Source organism: Polypterus senegalus, chromosome 9 (genome assembly GCF_016835505.1).
Source record: "Polypterus senegalus isolate Bchr_013 chromosome 9, ASM1683550v1, whole genome shotgun sequence".
Lineage (NCBI taxonomy): Eukaryota > Metazoa > Chordata > Cladistia > Polypteriformes > Polypteridae > Polypterus > Polypterus senegalus.
Window position 1 is genome coordinate 37,854,756 of NC_053162.1, and position 17,390 is coordinate 37,872,145.

The window sequence follows — 17,390 nt, forward strand, 5'->3', positions numbered from 1 at the left end:
GATACAAAAACGAAAGTGATCGAGCAGTCTGAGGGAGGTAAGAAAGCAAATGTGATCGCATATGACTTTAAGTTATCCCATTGTAACCAGTTTTTACCACATGTGCTGTGGCTTTGAATCTGGTTAACCTCCTAAGCTTCTGTGTTGTGACTTGCGATGTGCAACTTTGTGCACACTGAACTCCTTTATTTGTTAATGTTCATTATTAAGAGGCTGAAATGTTAAAACAGAAAACATATGAGTGTTCAATCTCTGCCGGTACAATTTCTCCTCTCACAGTTAACTCAGTGAACACTGGCAGAAGCTCATACTGATGATGTAATATAACGCAGACAAAGAAATGATTTGTGAAGCTGTTAAAGGCTTGGCACCCATGCAAGCAAAGTAATAACGAAACAAAATAATAAAATAAATAATTTTACAAAGGAAATGATAGAAAATCTACAGTGTTCTAAGAATGATGATTAAAAAGGATATAAAACAAACAATATGACTTAAGGGACTTATTATACAGTACTATACATATCGTCAGGTTTGAATACATATACCAGTCCATCTTGAGTCCAGATCAATTTATGACCGGTCTGTCAATACATGGTCGTAAGTCGGCAACTAACTGTATATTACACCTCCGATAAAAAAAAATAGTTTAACTAGTAAAGAAATTGTATTGTAAGCTTATAGACCTAAGCTTATGCATGAGAAATTTCATGGATAAAATATAACCAAAATCATGCTTGTACTTTGCACTTGCCACTGCTCATCTGCTATTCTGGATCAAACTCTGGCTCTGGCACGTTCAGTTTTGCCATGGATTAAACAGTTAGGTGACCTAGCATCCTTGTTATCTTTGTAATTAGTACCATTACCATACTGTACCAGGCTGGCACAACAAACCCCAGTACCCTCTACCTCTCCTAGGTTTTCTGTCTTGGCAAAAGGCATACCTACATCTCACATTTGTATGCCAGAGTTCTGGTTCACCGGTATTGTTGACTCCTACTTATTCCTAACCTGAGATTAAAATGGAGATGTGCTTCACTAAGGGCTGCAAATTACAGAAATGAAAAGTGAGTTTGAACATTTTACTGTGCAGTGACGTTAGTGGCCCTCAAGATAACTACATTGCTAGTTGCTCATCCTATAGACCTTTATTGGCTCAGACAATTAGATTACTTGTATGTCCAGGCTACAAAAAGGTTCAGAGCAAGAAGGCGTTGGTTTTAACCTAAGTGAGGAACAAGCCATGGCATTGGTGAATCTCCCTTTGATTTAAAATGTGTAGTATTTGCCTTTTGCAACATTGACAATGCAAGTGTTAGTATTCACTGGGTAAAAACTTATCTTAATTGTAAAAGGAGAGAATATAGGGAAGGGTTTGACCTGGGCATCACAAATATATATAATATGTATTTTGTAGAGACTAAAAAGTTCATTAAATTTATAAACAGAGACTTTTCAAGAACGGAAAGAATAGCTGTGCTATATTCAAAGTATAAAGATTGAATAGAAAATGTTTGGTGTTGGCAAAGGTGTTTTTGAATTGAAACTGGAGAAACCTCCATGGTTTGGGCTTGTTGGGAGGATCGCAGTCATAAAAAAATTTCCATTGTATGCATACGGGTATAAGAGGAGCTCTGCATTGGCACAGTGCAGTTTCCATTGTATAAATCTGGCTCCTCTGAGTCCCTAAGGGTATAGTGTAATGGCGAGTGCTCATCTGTTTCAAATTGAAATTGCTCAGACTCAGGGTTTCTGATTTTACATTTGTGTGGGGATTTTTGCCAGAAGAGAGCTGCAAAATACATAAACAAAGTGGTAAAATAAAAATAAGAATAAGCCTGTTTATATACCCCACATCGTCTGTACATATTGTATATACGTCTTGATTTTACCTATTGTAGACTTTTTGTACCATAAATACAAATAATTAGTGTTCTAGTTGCTTGAACTGTACATTCTTTTTAGGTGATGCAGAGGCATTTTCACTAGGAATAATGGACATTTTTTTTTAAATGAAAGGGAAGTGCCCTTCAAGATCATTTGGTTAACTAACAAATAATTTGCCATACTATCTAATTCACATGGTTTTAAAGACAGCTAAATATATATTTCTACTACATTGCAATGTGGAGACAGAGCCAGTGGCACAAAAATGAAAATACAGCATTTCTTTCACCATAGACTTAAATGCAGTGCCTTAACCGATATGGAGGGAACTCTTGTAAATATTTGCCATCTTGACAAGTTATATATTTGGATTTTTAGTGGGGTTATGTAAGGGTTCATGCAATTCTTTATTGGGGCAATTTTTAAGTTTTCTTGAGTATATAATGCAAATACTGCGATGCATGTGAAGCTGTAGTGATGTCTTGTTGAGCATTATTTATTCAGCTAATAACTTAATATTCTCAAAACAACGTAATCCATTCATAGTCACAGTTGGGTAGGGAATAATCTGGCAATGTTGCATTTAAGCCAGGAAAAACCCAGGATAGGCCACTAGTCCTTTGCAGGGCCCACACATGTATACACCTGCACTTGGGACCAATTTAAGATCACTAATCTACCAAATATTCCAGATATTTATAGATTTATTAGGGTTATTATAATGACATTGTAGGGTGGCGCAGTGGATAGTGCTGCTGCCTTGCAGTTAGGTGACCCAGGTTCGCTTCCCTGGTCCTCCCTGCGTGGAGTTTGTATGTTCTCCCCATGGCTGTGTGGGTTTCCTCCGGGTGCAGGTTAGGTGCATTGGCGATCCTACATTGTCCCGTGTGTGTGTTTCAGTGTGTTTGAGGTTTGCTTCCTGCCTTGCGCCCTCTGTTGGCTGGGATTGGCTCCAGCAGACCCCCGTGACCCTGTAGTTAGGATATAGCGGGTTGGATAATGGATGGATGGATAATGACATGTAGAGGGTATTTTTAGAAATTCTCACTTACATGTGCAAATCAACATTTAACACATTACCAGTCTTGCATCATGATTTTGGAGGTAAGCTGGAGTATCCAGGGGAAAAGCCCATGCACAAATTTGGAGAACATGCCAACTACACATAGACAGTGATCGGACATTGTATTTGAACCTAGGACCCTAACCATTACACTGTTGTGCCAACTTGCTTTCAAATTATGATGCAGTTGTTGAAAAAGTTGGCAAATTAGGTGGCATACTCAGGGTCACACAGTACATTAATGGGTGGAACTGGACTGGTAATCTTCTAGTTTACATGTAAACATATTAGCTGCATGGCCTGACTTTCAGTATTCATTCTGTTGTACAGTTCCTTTCTTAGTTGTTACCCTCTTAAAAAGTTTTCAGACAACACAATACATTAATCCTGGCAAATCAGCTTAACAAGTAAATATAACAAAACACAAAATGTTACTATTGTAATTAACTAGCTGTGATGCAAGTAACCTACACTTTTGTGACTATAGCAGCTTTATTCTGGTGTCTGTGAATAATTGTTTTGTATAGATTAGGATTGAAATAAATATGGCAAAAGAGGATTTAAATAAGGTTAGCCAAAGAAACTCTTCAGGTATTTTTCAGAAATGCTGTAACCATTTCAGCAAAAGCTGTAACATTTTAACAGTGAGAATTTAAAATTGGCATTATAGGCAATTAATGCCAAGTAATGTTTAATTAGGGGATTCTAGAATGGCCTACTTTATAACGGACAGAGAGAGAGAGAGTGGAAGCCCAAACCCAGTCCAGCATGACAAGACTAGGATACTGGAAAAGAGGACATAGTATAAAGACCAATTGTAAGAATATTAATATTTAGAACACAAGACAGAGAAAACCAAGGTGTTACTATTACTACTATGCTATCTACAAAGTAGAGAATAACTGTGCTATCTTTAACAAAATGTATCATAGATTTTATACAAATTATGTTACTGTAATGCCCCTTTATATATTATTTAACAATAAGACAAGTCTGTTTAGTACCATAAGGTACAGTAGATTATTTAAGGAGATTTTTAAATTTATTTTAATTATAATTATTATTGCAAAATGTTATGGCTGGAGTATCATGTTGTCTTCTATTTGCAGCACTTTGCTTATTTAACCTTGTGTCATGTTACAAATTTAGGTATGAAGAAATAACCTCATTTTGTCTTAAAAAAACACAAGGCATCTTACTCATCAGCTTGGTACATCTATAACTTGGAATTTCTGAAAAGCCAGCACTTTTCATGCTGTGTTTCTGGAATGTTTGTTTCCTTTCTGAAGCAAAGATCACATAGGTACCCTTAATCATAAGAAGCTAACACAGCCATTCGTGCTCAGCTGCTATAAAAGTTCACAAACAGTCAGATCATTTATGGAGTGCAACAGGATGTCAACCAGATGTTCTCTGTCTGCGTGGATCTTTTTTAGTGTTTTGAAAATAATGCATGACTCATACAAAGCCCACATTTTTCAACCGTAAAGCTGTGTCACTGAGGCTACTGTTACCTTGAAAAACAAAACATGACCGGGTTGCAGAACATTGTTGTATATACAGTATATATATTATGTATGTGTGTGTGTGTGTGTGTGTGTTTTTATATTTATATATATATACAGTATATATATATATATATATATATATATATATATATATATATATAACCCCAGTTCCAAAAAAGTTGTGACACTGTAAAATGCAAATAAAAACAGAATTCAATGATTTTCAGATCTCATAAACCCATATTTTATTCACAATATAAAACATATCAGATGTTGAAAGTGAGACATTTTGCTATTTCATGAAAAATAGAAGTTCATTTTGAATTTGATGGCAGCAACACGTCTCACAGAGGCTGGGTTTGGGGCAACAAAAGGCTGGAAATGTAAGTGGTACTAAAAAGAAACAGCTGGAGGAACATTTTGCAACTAATTAGGTTTATTGGTAAGAGGTCAGTAACATGACCTACAAAAATAGCATCTTAGAGAGGCAGAGTATCTCAGAAGTAAAGATGGAATGAGGTTCACCAATCTGAAAAACTGCATCTAAAATTGTGGAACAATTACAGAATAATGTTCCTTAACTTAAAATTGTGACGACTTTGATCATCTAATCATCTACAGCACATAATTTCATCAAAAGATTCTGAGAATCTGGAGGAATCTCTGTGCACAAGGGACAAGGCCAAAAATCAATATTGGATGTGTGTGATTTTTGGGCCTTCAGGCAGCACTGCATTAAAAACAGCCATGATTCTGTCTTAGAAATCACTGCATGGGATCAGGAACACTTCCAGAAATCAAGGTCTGTTAACACAGTTCGCCGTGCCATCCACAAATGCAAGTTAAAGCTCTGTCATGAAAAGAAGAAGCCATATGTGAACATGATCCAGAAAAGCTGCCGTCTTCTCTGGGTCAAAGCTCATTTAAAATGGACTGAAGCAAAGTGGAAAACTGTGGTCAGACAAATCAAAATTTGAACTTCTTTTTGGAAAACATGAACGCTGTGTCCTCTGGACTAAAGAGGAGAGGGACCATCCGGCTTATTATCAGCGCTCAGTTCAAAAGCCTGCATCTCTGATAGTATGGGGGTGCATTAGTGCCTATGGAATTGGCAGCTTGCACATATGGAAAGGCACCATCAATGCTGAAAGGTATATACAGGTGCTAGAGCAACATATGCTTCCATCTAGATGACGTCTCTTTCAGAGAAGGCCTTGCATATTTCAGCAAGACAATGCTAAACCACATACTGCATCTATTACAACTGCATGGCTTCAAAGTAGGAGAGTCCAGGTGCTGAACTGGCCTACCTGTAGTCCAGACCCTGATACAAAATAAAACATTTTGCACATCATGAAATGAAAAATACGACAAAGAAGACATGGGACTGTTGAGCACCTAGAATCCTATACCAGACAAGAATGGGACAGCATTTCTCTCCCAAAAGTCAAGCAACTGGTCTTCTCAGTTTTTCAGACGTCTACAGACTGTTTTAAAAGTAGAGGGATGCTATACAGTGGTAAACATGGCCCTGTCCCAACTTTTTTAAGCGGTGTTGCTGCCATCAAATTCAAAATTACCTTATTGTTTGCTTTAAATCATACATTTTCTCAGTTTAAACATTGTTTTCTTTGTTCTATACTAGGGGGCTCTACCTTCTGAACACTTCACTCGCCAACCCCTGTGCGGGCGCTATGCGCTAGCCACTCGCATATGGGGAAGCGGATGTACAATTTTAACAGATTTTTATTTTCATGGGAATTGTTACATATGCATAATAGACCTAATTATTTTACTTAACAATGAGTAATTAGCCATAGTTGAAAATAGTAAAATGTAATAAATTGAAAGAAAATTATGTTTCATGTTGCATTAGAGGTATTTGTTGTGTTGTATGTTTTTGTTCAGTTTGGCTTTGAAATTACCACGCAAATATTTTTTTAAACTTACACTTTTACTGTAAAACATCAGTAAAAACAATATTTGGCATTAACTTTCCGTCAATATCGCTTTGAATCATAATTTCGTGTTTGGAGTTGCATCGTGATAAAGCAATGTATAACTGCCCGTGAGTGAATATCATTTCTTTCTCTCTAATAAATAAATTGACTTTTTCAAATCTTTGTCCCTGTGATTTGTTAATTGTCATAGCAAAAGTTAGTCTAACGGGAAACTGTAAACGTTTTAATACAAATAACATATCAAGAGTTCCTTTGGTTGGTATCGTAATGTTTTCCACGGAAGATGTACTATATTACCTTTCTTGTCACCTGGACAGTTGTAGATATTCTTCAGGATATTGTAAGGTGATGTTTTCATCTTCCACACGATCACCACCAACTGTTTCAGCATAGTCTATTAATACGCATTTAATCAATTTGCTATGTAACCAATCAACATTTTTGGAGTTAATTCGTTTGACTTCATTGTTTCTTGGTGCTAGGATTGCCTGTGTACTAATTTTTTCTGTTGATAACCCTTCGTGATGAAATTCTTAAATAAGATTTGGACATAATACATCTTGCTTAATTGGGAACTTAAAGTGAGGAAAACATTAAAATTTACAAGAGCTGTGAGAGCAGGAACTGTGTCTGTCAAAAGCATTCACACGAATGAGAGGTGTGAGGACCATGCGCTTGGTTGAATATGGCTGAGAGGAGGGTATGACTGAAAAAAATCTCATGGCCAAAGTCTCGTCTCACGGGACTTGAAAAAAAGTCTTGTCTCATCCCAGGATTATATTTATATATATATATATATATATATATATATATATATATATATATATATATATATATATATATACACACACAAGAGGGCTGCACAGTGGTTCAAGTCCCAGTTCTCCCTGCATAGAATTTGTTTGTTCTCCCCGTGCCTTCATGGGTTTATCCTGAGTGTTCAATTGTTCTAGCACACTCAAGAATATGCAGGTTAGTTGTATTGGCGATGTTAAATAATTTAATTGGCTGTGTGTATTTATCCTGCAATGGGTAGACACCGTTTCCAAAGATTGTTCCTGCTTTGCACCCAGTGCATGCTAGGATAAGCTCCAGCATCCCTTGACCCTGCTCTGTGTGAGTGAATTTAGAAAATAGAGGCATATATTTTACATAAATAAGGAGAGAAAATATAAATGTAATTTAATCAAGCCTTTTGCATCCAATTCAAAGTCATAGGGGGCTGAAGCCTATCCTGATACGACTGTGTGCAAAGCAGGAAACAGCCCTGGAGAGTGCTGGATCTGTGATGCACACATCCACAGTGACACTCACACTGGGGCCAATTTAGAGTTGCCACTTAGCCTACTGTAGCATGCCTATGGGAGTGTGGGTGGAAAACTGGAGTTCCCAGAGAGAACAAACATATATATGTGTGTGTATGTTTTGAAAGTTTGCCTAAGTTTTTCTGCAAGTAGTTTAGCTTTCCTCCCCATTCCTTGAGACAAACTTATTAGCTTACTTGGTGATTCCAAACTGGCTGTTACACATGAGTGCAGCTATGTCTTTAAAAGTACAATCTAATGAACTAGAGGCTATCCATGGGTGGATCTATCCCCTGTACTGGATTTTACTGGTTCACTGATGGATGGCTTGATCTATGTATATAGTTGCCTCCTTGCAGTTTCAGAACCATGGACTCATGTCTGTTTTTTACATGTTCTATCAACATCTGCATATGTTTTCTGCCAACATAACATTGATCTATTTTGATTAAGTGTGGTAGACATATTAGCGTCTCTTGTAACAGACCTATGTCTTATCTAGGGTTGTTACCTGTCTTGTAAACATTACTGATAATTTTTTTGCATACTTTAATTTAAAATAATGGAAGAATATAGACATTACTTCCAGCAACTGATTTAATCAAAACTTGAATATTTATACTGAATAATATAATGTGTTGACTTCATTCAAGTGGGCAGCATGATACCACTTCTCCCCGTGTCCACGTGGGTTTCCTCCAGGTGCTCCGGTTTCCTTCCATAGTCCAAAGATATGCAGGTGAGGTGCATTGGCGATCCTAAAAATTGTCCTTAGTGTGTGCTTGGTGTGTGGATGTGTGTGTTTTACCTGTGGTGGAGTGGCGCCCTGCCCGGGGATTGTTCCTGCCTTGTGCCCTGTGTTGGCTGGTATTGGCTCCAGCAGACCCCATGACCCTGTGTTAGGATATAGCGGGTTGGAGAATGACTGACTGACTTAATTCAAGGGTGGCAAGGTACTGCATAGTTAGCACTGCTGCATGGGAGCCACGGAGTTCTGAGTTCATATCCAAGGCCAGGCATTCTTTGTGTGAGTGCGCCCTTTTTATTGGATGAGAGTTTCCGGTTTTCTCCCACTTCCCAATATTAAGTGAAATGCCATGTCAGAATTAATTGAAGAAGTGTGGATGTGCAGTGGATTGGCACCCTATTCAGGATTGATCCATATTTTACATCTGATGCTGCCAGGATAAGGTCTGGACCATTATAACCAGGTCAACAATTCATCAATTTTCTGAACTTATTAAAAAGTTAAGTTTTAAAATGTTTGGAAGTGGGGTGGGAAATTTCAATTCCAGGAACTACAGTAAAAAGGCAGGAATCAACCACAAACAGAATACTAGTCCATCAATGAGCATAATATGAATTGTGATTTGTATAGATACATCTTAGCCTCTTGGCTAAGATCTGCATACACTTTGTTCCATCCTTTTCTCTTGTCAATGTCAATAAGTAGCACAGTCTCGGTTCATGAGGAGCATCCCCATATCTTAATGAGTGTAACTTGTATCCTTGGCAGGAGGAATAATAATGACTGGGTGATACATCCTACTGGGATTGTGCCAAGCTTTGTTTTTTGTAAAAGTTAAGCTAAAAGTTTAAACACACTATCTTTTTCATGTCATTTTTTTCACTTACCTATTATCTGTTTTATATCCATATAGCTATGTCAACAGTGGGTGGAAACTCTGATGGGGCTCCTTGTGTCTTCCCTTTCACCTTCCTTGGTAACAAATATGACTCCTGTACAACATCAGGCCGCAGTGATGACAAGATGTGGTGTGCAACTTCTCATAGCTATGATGATGATCGCAAATGGGGCTTTTGTCCTGACCAAGGTACAACAGAATATAACCTTTATTGTGAGCACTTTTTTTTCCACACTTTTGCCTACTCGGCTGCTGTACTCTAGAAAGAGTAGGAAACCCTCTGAAATAGTGTTCTGGGTATGTCTTGACTGTCTGGAAAAAAGCATCTTATCTCAATAATTCTCATTTGTACAGGTACATGGGAATTCTTATGTGAAAAATCACTCAGTTGGTCTATAGATATATGCAAAAATAGAACATGTATATATGTGCAATGTACGTATATCTGTTCAACAGAAACATAGTTTAGGGATATAAAAATATATACATACTGTATATAAAGAGAACACTTTTAAAAAAAAAAAAAAAAGGTGCTAAAGTACATAACAAATATATTAAAGCATCTCAAAGTACTTCACAATAATCATAGCCAAAGAAAGTAAAAAAAAAAAAAAAAACTTAAGTGAAAGTAATATGAACTGTCATCAGGATAATTGGGGAGCTTTTTTTTTCTTAAAATTTAAGTTAACAACATTTACTGAGATGTGTGAGCCGAAACGGGTAGGGACAGGTCTTTTCGAGAGTGGCAACAATGTGTTAAATTTTCATTGCTTTTAATTATGGAAAGATATACTTAATTAAAATAATAGTTTCTGTCTTTGCTCAAGTGTAGATATGGAAGTAGTTCACATCTCCACATCTCTGAAGTAGAAAGCAAATTGCTGCAGTGAAAGGCATATAAATTGTAGCAAAGACATGACAGGAAAATGATTTCCTTAACAACTACATTAATATTACTGCTAGATTTTTTCATTAAACAAATATGTTGCGTTTATCTATGTTGTGTCCTGCAGAGAAATACAAAGTCCCTGCTTATAGCTGTAAAAGTACAATCTGCATATAGTCACATCACTAAACTGTCAAAGTTATCCCAACTGTGAGAGGTCTTATTGTGAGCACTGAAGAGTCAGCCATGCTCGAGAGAGCTAGTGGAACTGTTAACATTATTAAAAAATGGATTTATAGTAATCAGACAAAAGGAGGTAAAGTCGTCAAAAAACAGAAAAAGGAGTCAAATCAGTATTTTCAGTTTGTTTGAATATAGTGTACATCAATAAAGATAATCCATAAAGATTTGGAAGCAGAAAGAGTAAATGAGGATATGATTGACATATAAGCATCTAACAGAACATAAATATAAGTGAAGAGATTAGGTAACATTGCTTTTTAATCTTGAATATCACCTAGTCTGTGAAATATTGCCCTTAGCTATATATTAAAGTCTTTGTTCATGGAACCAAGTTTATGGCTTGCCAAGCCTATTCTTTTTGTGAAATGAACTTTGTTTTCAACAGAGAAGTAATCAATCATTATCTGTAGATGATCATGCAAAAGATGTGTGCTATTTTTTACATAAATAATTTTTAAGCCCATATTGGTGAAACAGTGGTCAAACTAGACAACCCATGCTTCGATTGCTATCACTTTGAAATCTGTACATATAACAAATACGTGTTCTGTATATTATGTATGATTATGAATATTATGTATAATATATATGCAGTATTTCAGAACAAAGTGGCAATGAATAGCAATATGCACAAGAGGAAAAGCCTTTCCAACCAGCTGTGCTGGGCTGGAAAGCAAACAGAATCACTCTTTCACAGAAAAGGTCATTAAAGCAGAAAAATATTTATAAAGCATCTAGAGTACATGGTAAAATAAAACCTGACATGATGATGTTCCAGTTAAAACTACCTTATAGTGGCCAGTGTTTTCCTTTTTCTGTAACCCTATTCCATTTTTTCACATGCTTATTAACATTACGCCCAAAATTAGTTGACATGTAAAATGCAGAGAAACAATGATGCTGGGCACATAGCTGTATTCCCCAATTTACCAAGCATGGATTTTACAAGTGTTGCTCAGAAAACTCTCAAATACTTACCTTATAAAAAAAAAAAAAAGTACAGGTTTCAAGGAGTGTTAGTCAGTGGACCCACTCAAGCAACAGCAGTAAAAAAGAGAACAGGGAAATGTTAGCAAATAGATTTTCCCAAATCTTACCTTTATACATCAATGTACTTTAATTTGTTTGTCACAATCAGTCCTGGCCCGGTTCCAAAATTTGCAGTCTTAAATTCCACTTCTAATAACAACACTGTGTTAAGAAATTACCTCTAAAAATAAATGAAAGACCCTTTAATCATTGATCATCTTTGAGCAAGATTTATTGCTGACACACAATCATGGCAATTGCACAAGGTGTACACACTGTGCATTATGCAGGTTTCTTATTCTGTCTTTGCTGAGGTGGTGTTTACTTCTGTGATGGTGTGTGTAGGCTCCATGCTACCTGTAGCCTCTAGAACCCACCAACATTGATAACATAACCAAGGATAAGCTGGGCAAATGAGGATACTCGCATAGCAAAGGGTTAGGTGTAACAGTGTTCATGTGCTTTTATTGCAACAATTAAGAACAGTGTTAAAATAGTGTCATGCAATCTTCATTAACAAATAAATAATCCTTTAAAAAGAAGTGATGGTCCATGAGTTAAATTCCAGAATTAAAACGAGAGTGAAACCAACACAATCATTGGGACCTTAATGTTCTGTTAGGTAAGCCCAGCACATTTTCCTGTTTGTCTCCCTCCCTGGCTCACCCATTGCTCGCTCAGCTGGCAGAAACACCAGTAGCTGTGGGCCTCACCACCCAACACCTGTCGCCTAAAGGATCTCCAGCCAGACTGCCCCGGATCAGTTATCCGACCATCATCCTTCACACTGACTTGTCGTACCTCAGATCCCTGTACCCAACCTATCACAAAAAGTCTGTGGGGACGAACCATCAATAGAGTACTGATACTTCACTCCTCTGCAGGGCCAACAACCCACTGCCTCTCCCACACTGGCAAGCAGGCTGATCTTGCCTCTCCACCAAATGTTGTTCTCACAGCTCTTTGTTTCTGTTCCCTCTGTTCTTTCTCTTTCTCTGAACCAGTTCTGTCCCATGCAGGCTCCTCTTATACTGCCTCTCCTAATGGGGCACAGGTGTGAGACTGTGCTCTCTCAACAGCCATATTGAGACATCTGAGTGACACTCGCACTTGCATGTGCATAGTCAATCACCCAGGCAACTCCATCATCCCTGGAGCAAAGTGCATTCGTACAACCCCCCGATTGGAGCCTGCGCTTCATGGGCTACAATTATTTATGTAAAATACGCCGAAAGCCATGGACCATGTATCGCATACCTGCCTCAAGAAGGCCCCAGTTGTACAGAAAGGCTCAATCCTTGTCAGAACCCAGTGCAACTGGTGGCCCAGGTCTGTTGGGTGGTCCTACACTGCACTAAAACCCAACAAATAATAAAAGCACTAAAACCAACCGTTTCTTAAAAAAAAAAAAAACTCAAGCCCCCTTGTAAAAACATGACAGTAAAAGTCAAAATGTTAATAAAACCCACCATTCAATGAATGGTCCATTAAAAAGTTAAAATCTTATAACATCTTCTTCAGGCTTACATTTGTGGGTTCTTTAAAATTTGGCACCTTACCTACTTGCTGTTCCTAATTCCAATCATCAGTCCTCACCACCTTGGCTCATCCCACCGCTCCCACCAAATGTGACGGTGAGGACACTCACATAGCAAAGTGTAGATATAACAGTGCTTGTGTGCTTTTGTTAAAACAATCAAAAACAGTGTTCAAATAGTACAGTGCAATCTTCACAAAAAATAATCCATTAAAAACAGTGACAGTCTGTGAGTTAAAATCCAGAATTAAAATTAGAATAAAACCAACACATCTGATCTGTAATGTTCCGTTAGGCAACCCCAGCGCATGTCCCTCTTCATCTCCCTGGCTCACTCATTGCTCGCTCAGTCGGTGGAGACATTACCCAGGATCGGTTATCCGACTGTCATCCTTCATGCTACCTTGCCATACCTCAGATCCATGGGGTTGGACTACACCTCAATCACACCCACTCTAACACCAAAATTCAGTGGGAACAAACTGCCATTAGTACCGATATTTGCTCCTCTGCAGGGCCAACAACCGCACTACTTCTCCCACACTGGCTGGCGGGCTTTCCTTACCTCTCCAGTCGATACTGTTCTCACAGCTCTCTGTTTCCACTCTCTCTGTTCTTTCTCTTTCTCTGTCCCATACAGGCTCCTCTTATACTGCCTCTCTTAATGGAGTTCAGATGTGAGACGGCGCTCCCTCCACAGCAATAATGAGGCACCTGACTGACACTCGCACTTTCACGTACGTGCTCAATCAACAAGGTGCTTCCATCATCCCTGGAGCAGAGCGTGATCACGCACACTTACACCCCAATTGTAACCTGCACGTCGCAGGCCATGCTTAATTATTTAAAATATTCACAAAGCCACTGACCATCTAGCCCAATATCATTTATCATAAGGAAAAATAACCTTTAAATAGCCAGGTTAATTATCGTCGCTCATGGTTTAAAGCTCTTACTGTATCTGCTTCTCAGAACTTTGACTTTTAAAACAAAAAAATAACAAACATCACATGTTAAATTGTGTGTTATAAGTCAATAAATGAGTCGATTTACACATACTTTCTTAAACTTTTCTAAAATGTCCCCATGCTGCACAATATTTGGAGGTTAAACGTTGTAAGACAAATTCTCAACCAGCAACAAGTGTAGTAAATGGTTGTTTATAGTCAGTCCTATTTACTTGTGTCGTCTTTAAGGGTTCATTTATTTTTTAATAGGAATGATCTCTAAGAACAGTGTAATTGTCATGCTACACATTATCTTTCTTTGTCTCTCCTTATCCAGGCTACAGTATTTTCTTGGTTGCTGCCCATGAGTTTGGCCACGCATTAGGCCTGGAGCACTCGCAGGACCCAGGGGCATTAATGGCTCCAATCTACACCTACACCAAGAACTTCAAGCTGTCATATGATGACATCAAAGGAATCCAAGAGTTATACGGTAAAACAATAAAAGCGAGTGGCAACTCGCAGGCTGGTGTATCAGATTTATGTTGAAGTCAATTTTGTCAGCTACCAAAAGAACAATATGAAAATGTCAAAAATAACAATACCAGAGTGTTTGTAATTCTATAAAGCATGTGATCTTAAAGAATAAGCAGTTGAAGATGATTAGACTGGACATGGGGGTCATTTGGTGGAATGGTCTAAGGAATGCAATTTAAACTCTTGTTCTCGATTACACTGGTAGTCCTGCATAATGTTCCCCCTTTGTCTGCTTTACTTTCCACTGGAGAGTCTAGTTTTTTGTTTTATGCAACTCTGGAATTTCTCATCTGTCCCAGGGTGAGTAAATGAGTGTCAACTTTTTAAATTTATAGGCATTCATCCAGGGCTGGTTCGGCCTTTTTCTAAAATAATACAGCGATGGCCACAGGTTGAATTTTAAAAATATTTTGTGAACTTTATTTTTATGTGTGACGAGTGACTGCCTAGACAGGTTTCCACTCTGTAAGGATTCCACACAAACACAAAAAGTTAGAAAACCTTTGCCTTCATTAGACTAATGTAATGCACAAGGTAATAAAGCAACTAAAACCAAACATACTTGACCTCAACACAAATAAACCAACCATACATTTTCACATTTGTAAACGGAAGAAACCTTACTCTTTTGCTTATATTTCACCATATCAGATTTATGTCTTTTTCACAGTGTACATTTTATCAGAAGTAAAATGCTATGTATTTTCTTAGTTAATATAGTTTGTAATTAAAATTGGATTTGCTAATAATCTATTCATAAATATCACTTGCCTTTGGACTTATCTCAAAATACAAAACATCTTCACACTTTAGAATAGTAAAACTATATTAAATGATCTGCGGTTGGCTGGCGCCCTGCCCAGGGTTTGTTTCCTGCCTTGCACCCTGTGTCGGCTGGGATTGGCTCCAGCAGATCCCCATGACCCTGTAGTTAGGATATAGCGGATTGGATAATGGATGGATGTATTAAATGATATGCTGTATATGCACTGAATGCCACTTACTATTAACTTATACCCCTACCCTTAATCTCTACTGTGTATGTTATTTACACTTAAACTGATAATCTCAGAAATATATTCAATAGAGATTCTGTTTTATAAGTATTACAGTACCATCCACAGTAAGTTACAGGCACAATGATAGACTTCAAGCACACTTTTAGTACAGTTAATATACAATATTTGTGTGTATTACAATGCAACAAAATTTGTTTCTACTGCCTCTTATCTCCAGAATCCTGAATTCAATATCCAGCCCAGTCTGTTCCACACTTTGAGGAGGTTTGCACATTCTGTCTTTGTCTGTTCTTCTCAGAAGGTGAGGATGTGCAGGTGGCGACTCTTAATTTGCCATACCCCGTGATGGACTAGTGTTCCTCACAGGAAGAGTTCCCACATTATACTCAGTGGCCCCAGGATAGGTACCATCTCTCTGCAATCCTGAATTAGATAAGCTGGTAAGAAAATGAATGGATGGATCAAAGTGATTAAAGATAAAGGGGTTAAAATGGAGATGCCAGAAACAGATAACTAATTGTAACCTTAATTTTAAAAACATTCTTGTAGTATCTTGGGAAAAACGTAATTACTGGAAAAAAGACACTAAAAAAATGTTAAGCTCACAGAGAAGGAATATGCTCAGAAGATGTTCTGAATTTGTCTCCTTTAGGATTCCCGACAGATAAACCACTTCCACCCACCCAAGGTCCTGTGACTCCCATGGACCTATGTCAGGAGGATATTGTCTTTCAAGCAGTGGCTCAGATCCGTGGAGAAACATTTTTCTTCAAGGATCGGTAAGAAAATTTTGTTTTGTTTGCTTTTTTAAATTGCTACTCGATAAACAAAGCTGTGTTTAGTTGGTATCTGGGATCAGTTGCCATTCAGTTTTTCTCTGCAGATCATCTCTACTTAGTTTCATATTAAAAGTTACAAATGAATGAGTGTGAGTATGGGTTTGGCCCGTGATGCACTGACATCCCATTCAAGTTTGATTTAATATGGTTAATGCTTCTGATAAATTATGCATCCCTGTGACTTTGTTGTGGAAAATAGGTCTTGATTACTGAATGGATCAAGGAGTATGTAAATTACAAAAACAATCATGTGCTGATTGTCTCTGAGTATGCTGTATTTACCACTGTATACAGTATCTCCTATGAATCTATGTACTGCTACTAATTTAAACACTCCCTAAACAATGCAGGCTCAGTCAGTTTCTAGTTTCTAGTGCCTGGTGAACTTATTTATTTAGATCTATTCTATTTGTGGCAGTGGCCTCAATCATTTGTTAATAATGGTCATTCTTCATTTTTCGAATTGTGCCTTCACTTGAAAAATTTTTCAGTTCCTGTTTCTACTTCAAGTTACCAAATACTGTACTCCTTTTCTGCTGTTTACCAAAATCACATCAACAAATCTTCTTTAAATAATTACCTCAAAAAAAACTGTAGTATTGGCTTTCCATAAAAAGTTAATCATTTTATTAACCTCAGAAGGTCAGCTCATGATGGCCAAGAAAGAGAAAATGAAAAATCACAGCTGAATGGAATCATCATTGCCACGTCTGTATGTAGAAACTTGTAGATGTGAGAGAGAATGAGAAAGAAGTCAGGACTGGTAAGGTCAAGATGTGGAGGGGACTGAGTGAAAAGAGTAGTCCAGCAATTTTAGAATGTTAAGGTAGATATTCAATTGCTAATAGCAATATCTGTTTGGAAGATTTTCTCTTGGGAAAATACATGCATATTGCAGAGCGACGGGTGCTGAGCAGGCTCCTGTCAATCACGGAGAATCCATTGCATCCACTGAACAGTGTCATCTCCAGACAGAGGAGC

General features: G+C 37.6%; 1 protein-coding gene across 1 annotated transcript in view; it reads left to right on the forward strand.

The window, feature by feature from the left end:
• The window catches only part of mmp2 (matrix metallopeptidase 2), a 65,354-nt gene that overhangs the window by 20,608 nt on the left and 27,356 nt on the right, over positions 1–17,390 (forward strand). Inside the window, exons 7-9 of the mRNA XM_039762925.1 lie at positions 9,388–9,561; positions 14,352–14,507; positions 16,223–16,349. Of these exons, the coding sequence (XP_039618859.1) occupies positions 9,388–9,561; positions 14,352–14,507; positions 16,223–16,349 (457 nt within the window). The remainder of the gene's footprint in view (positions 1–9,387; positions 9,562–14,351; positions 14,508–16,222; positions 16,350–17,390) is intronic.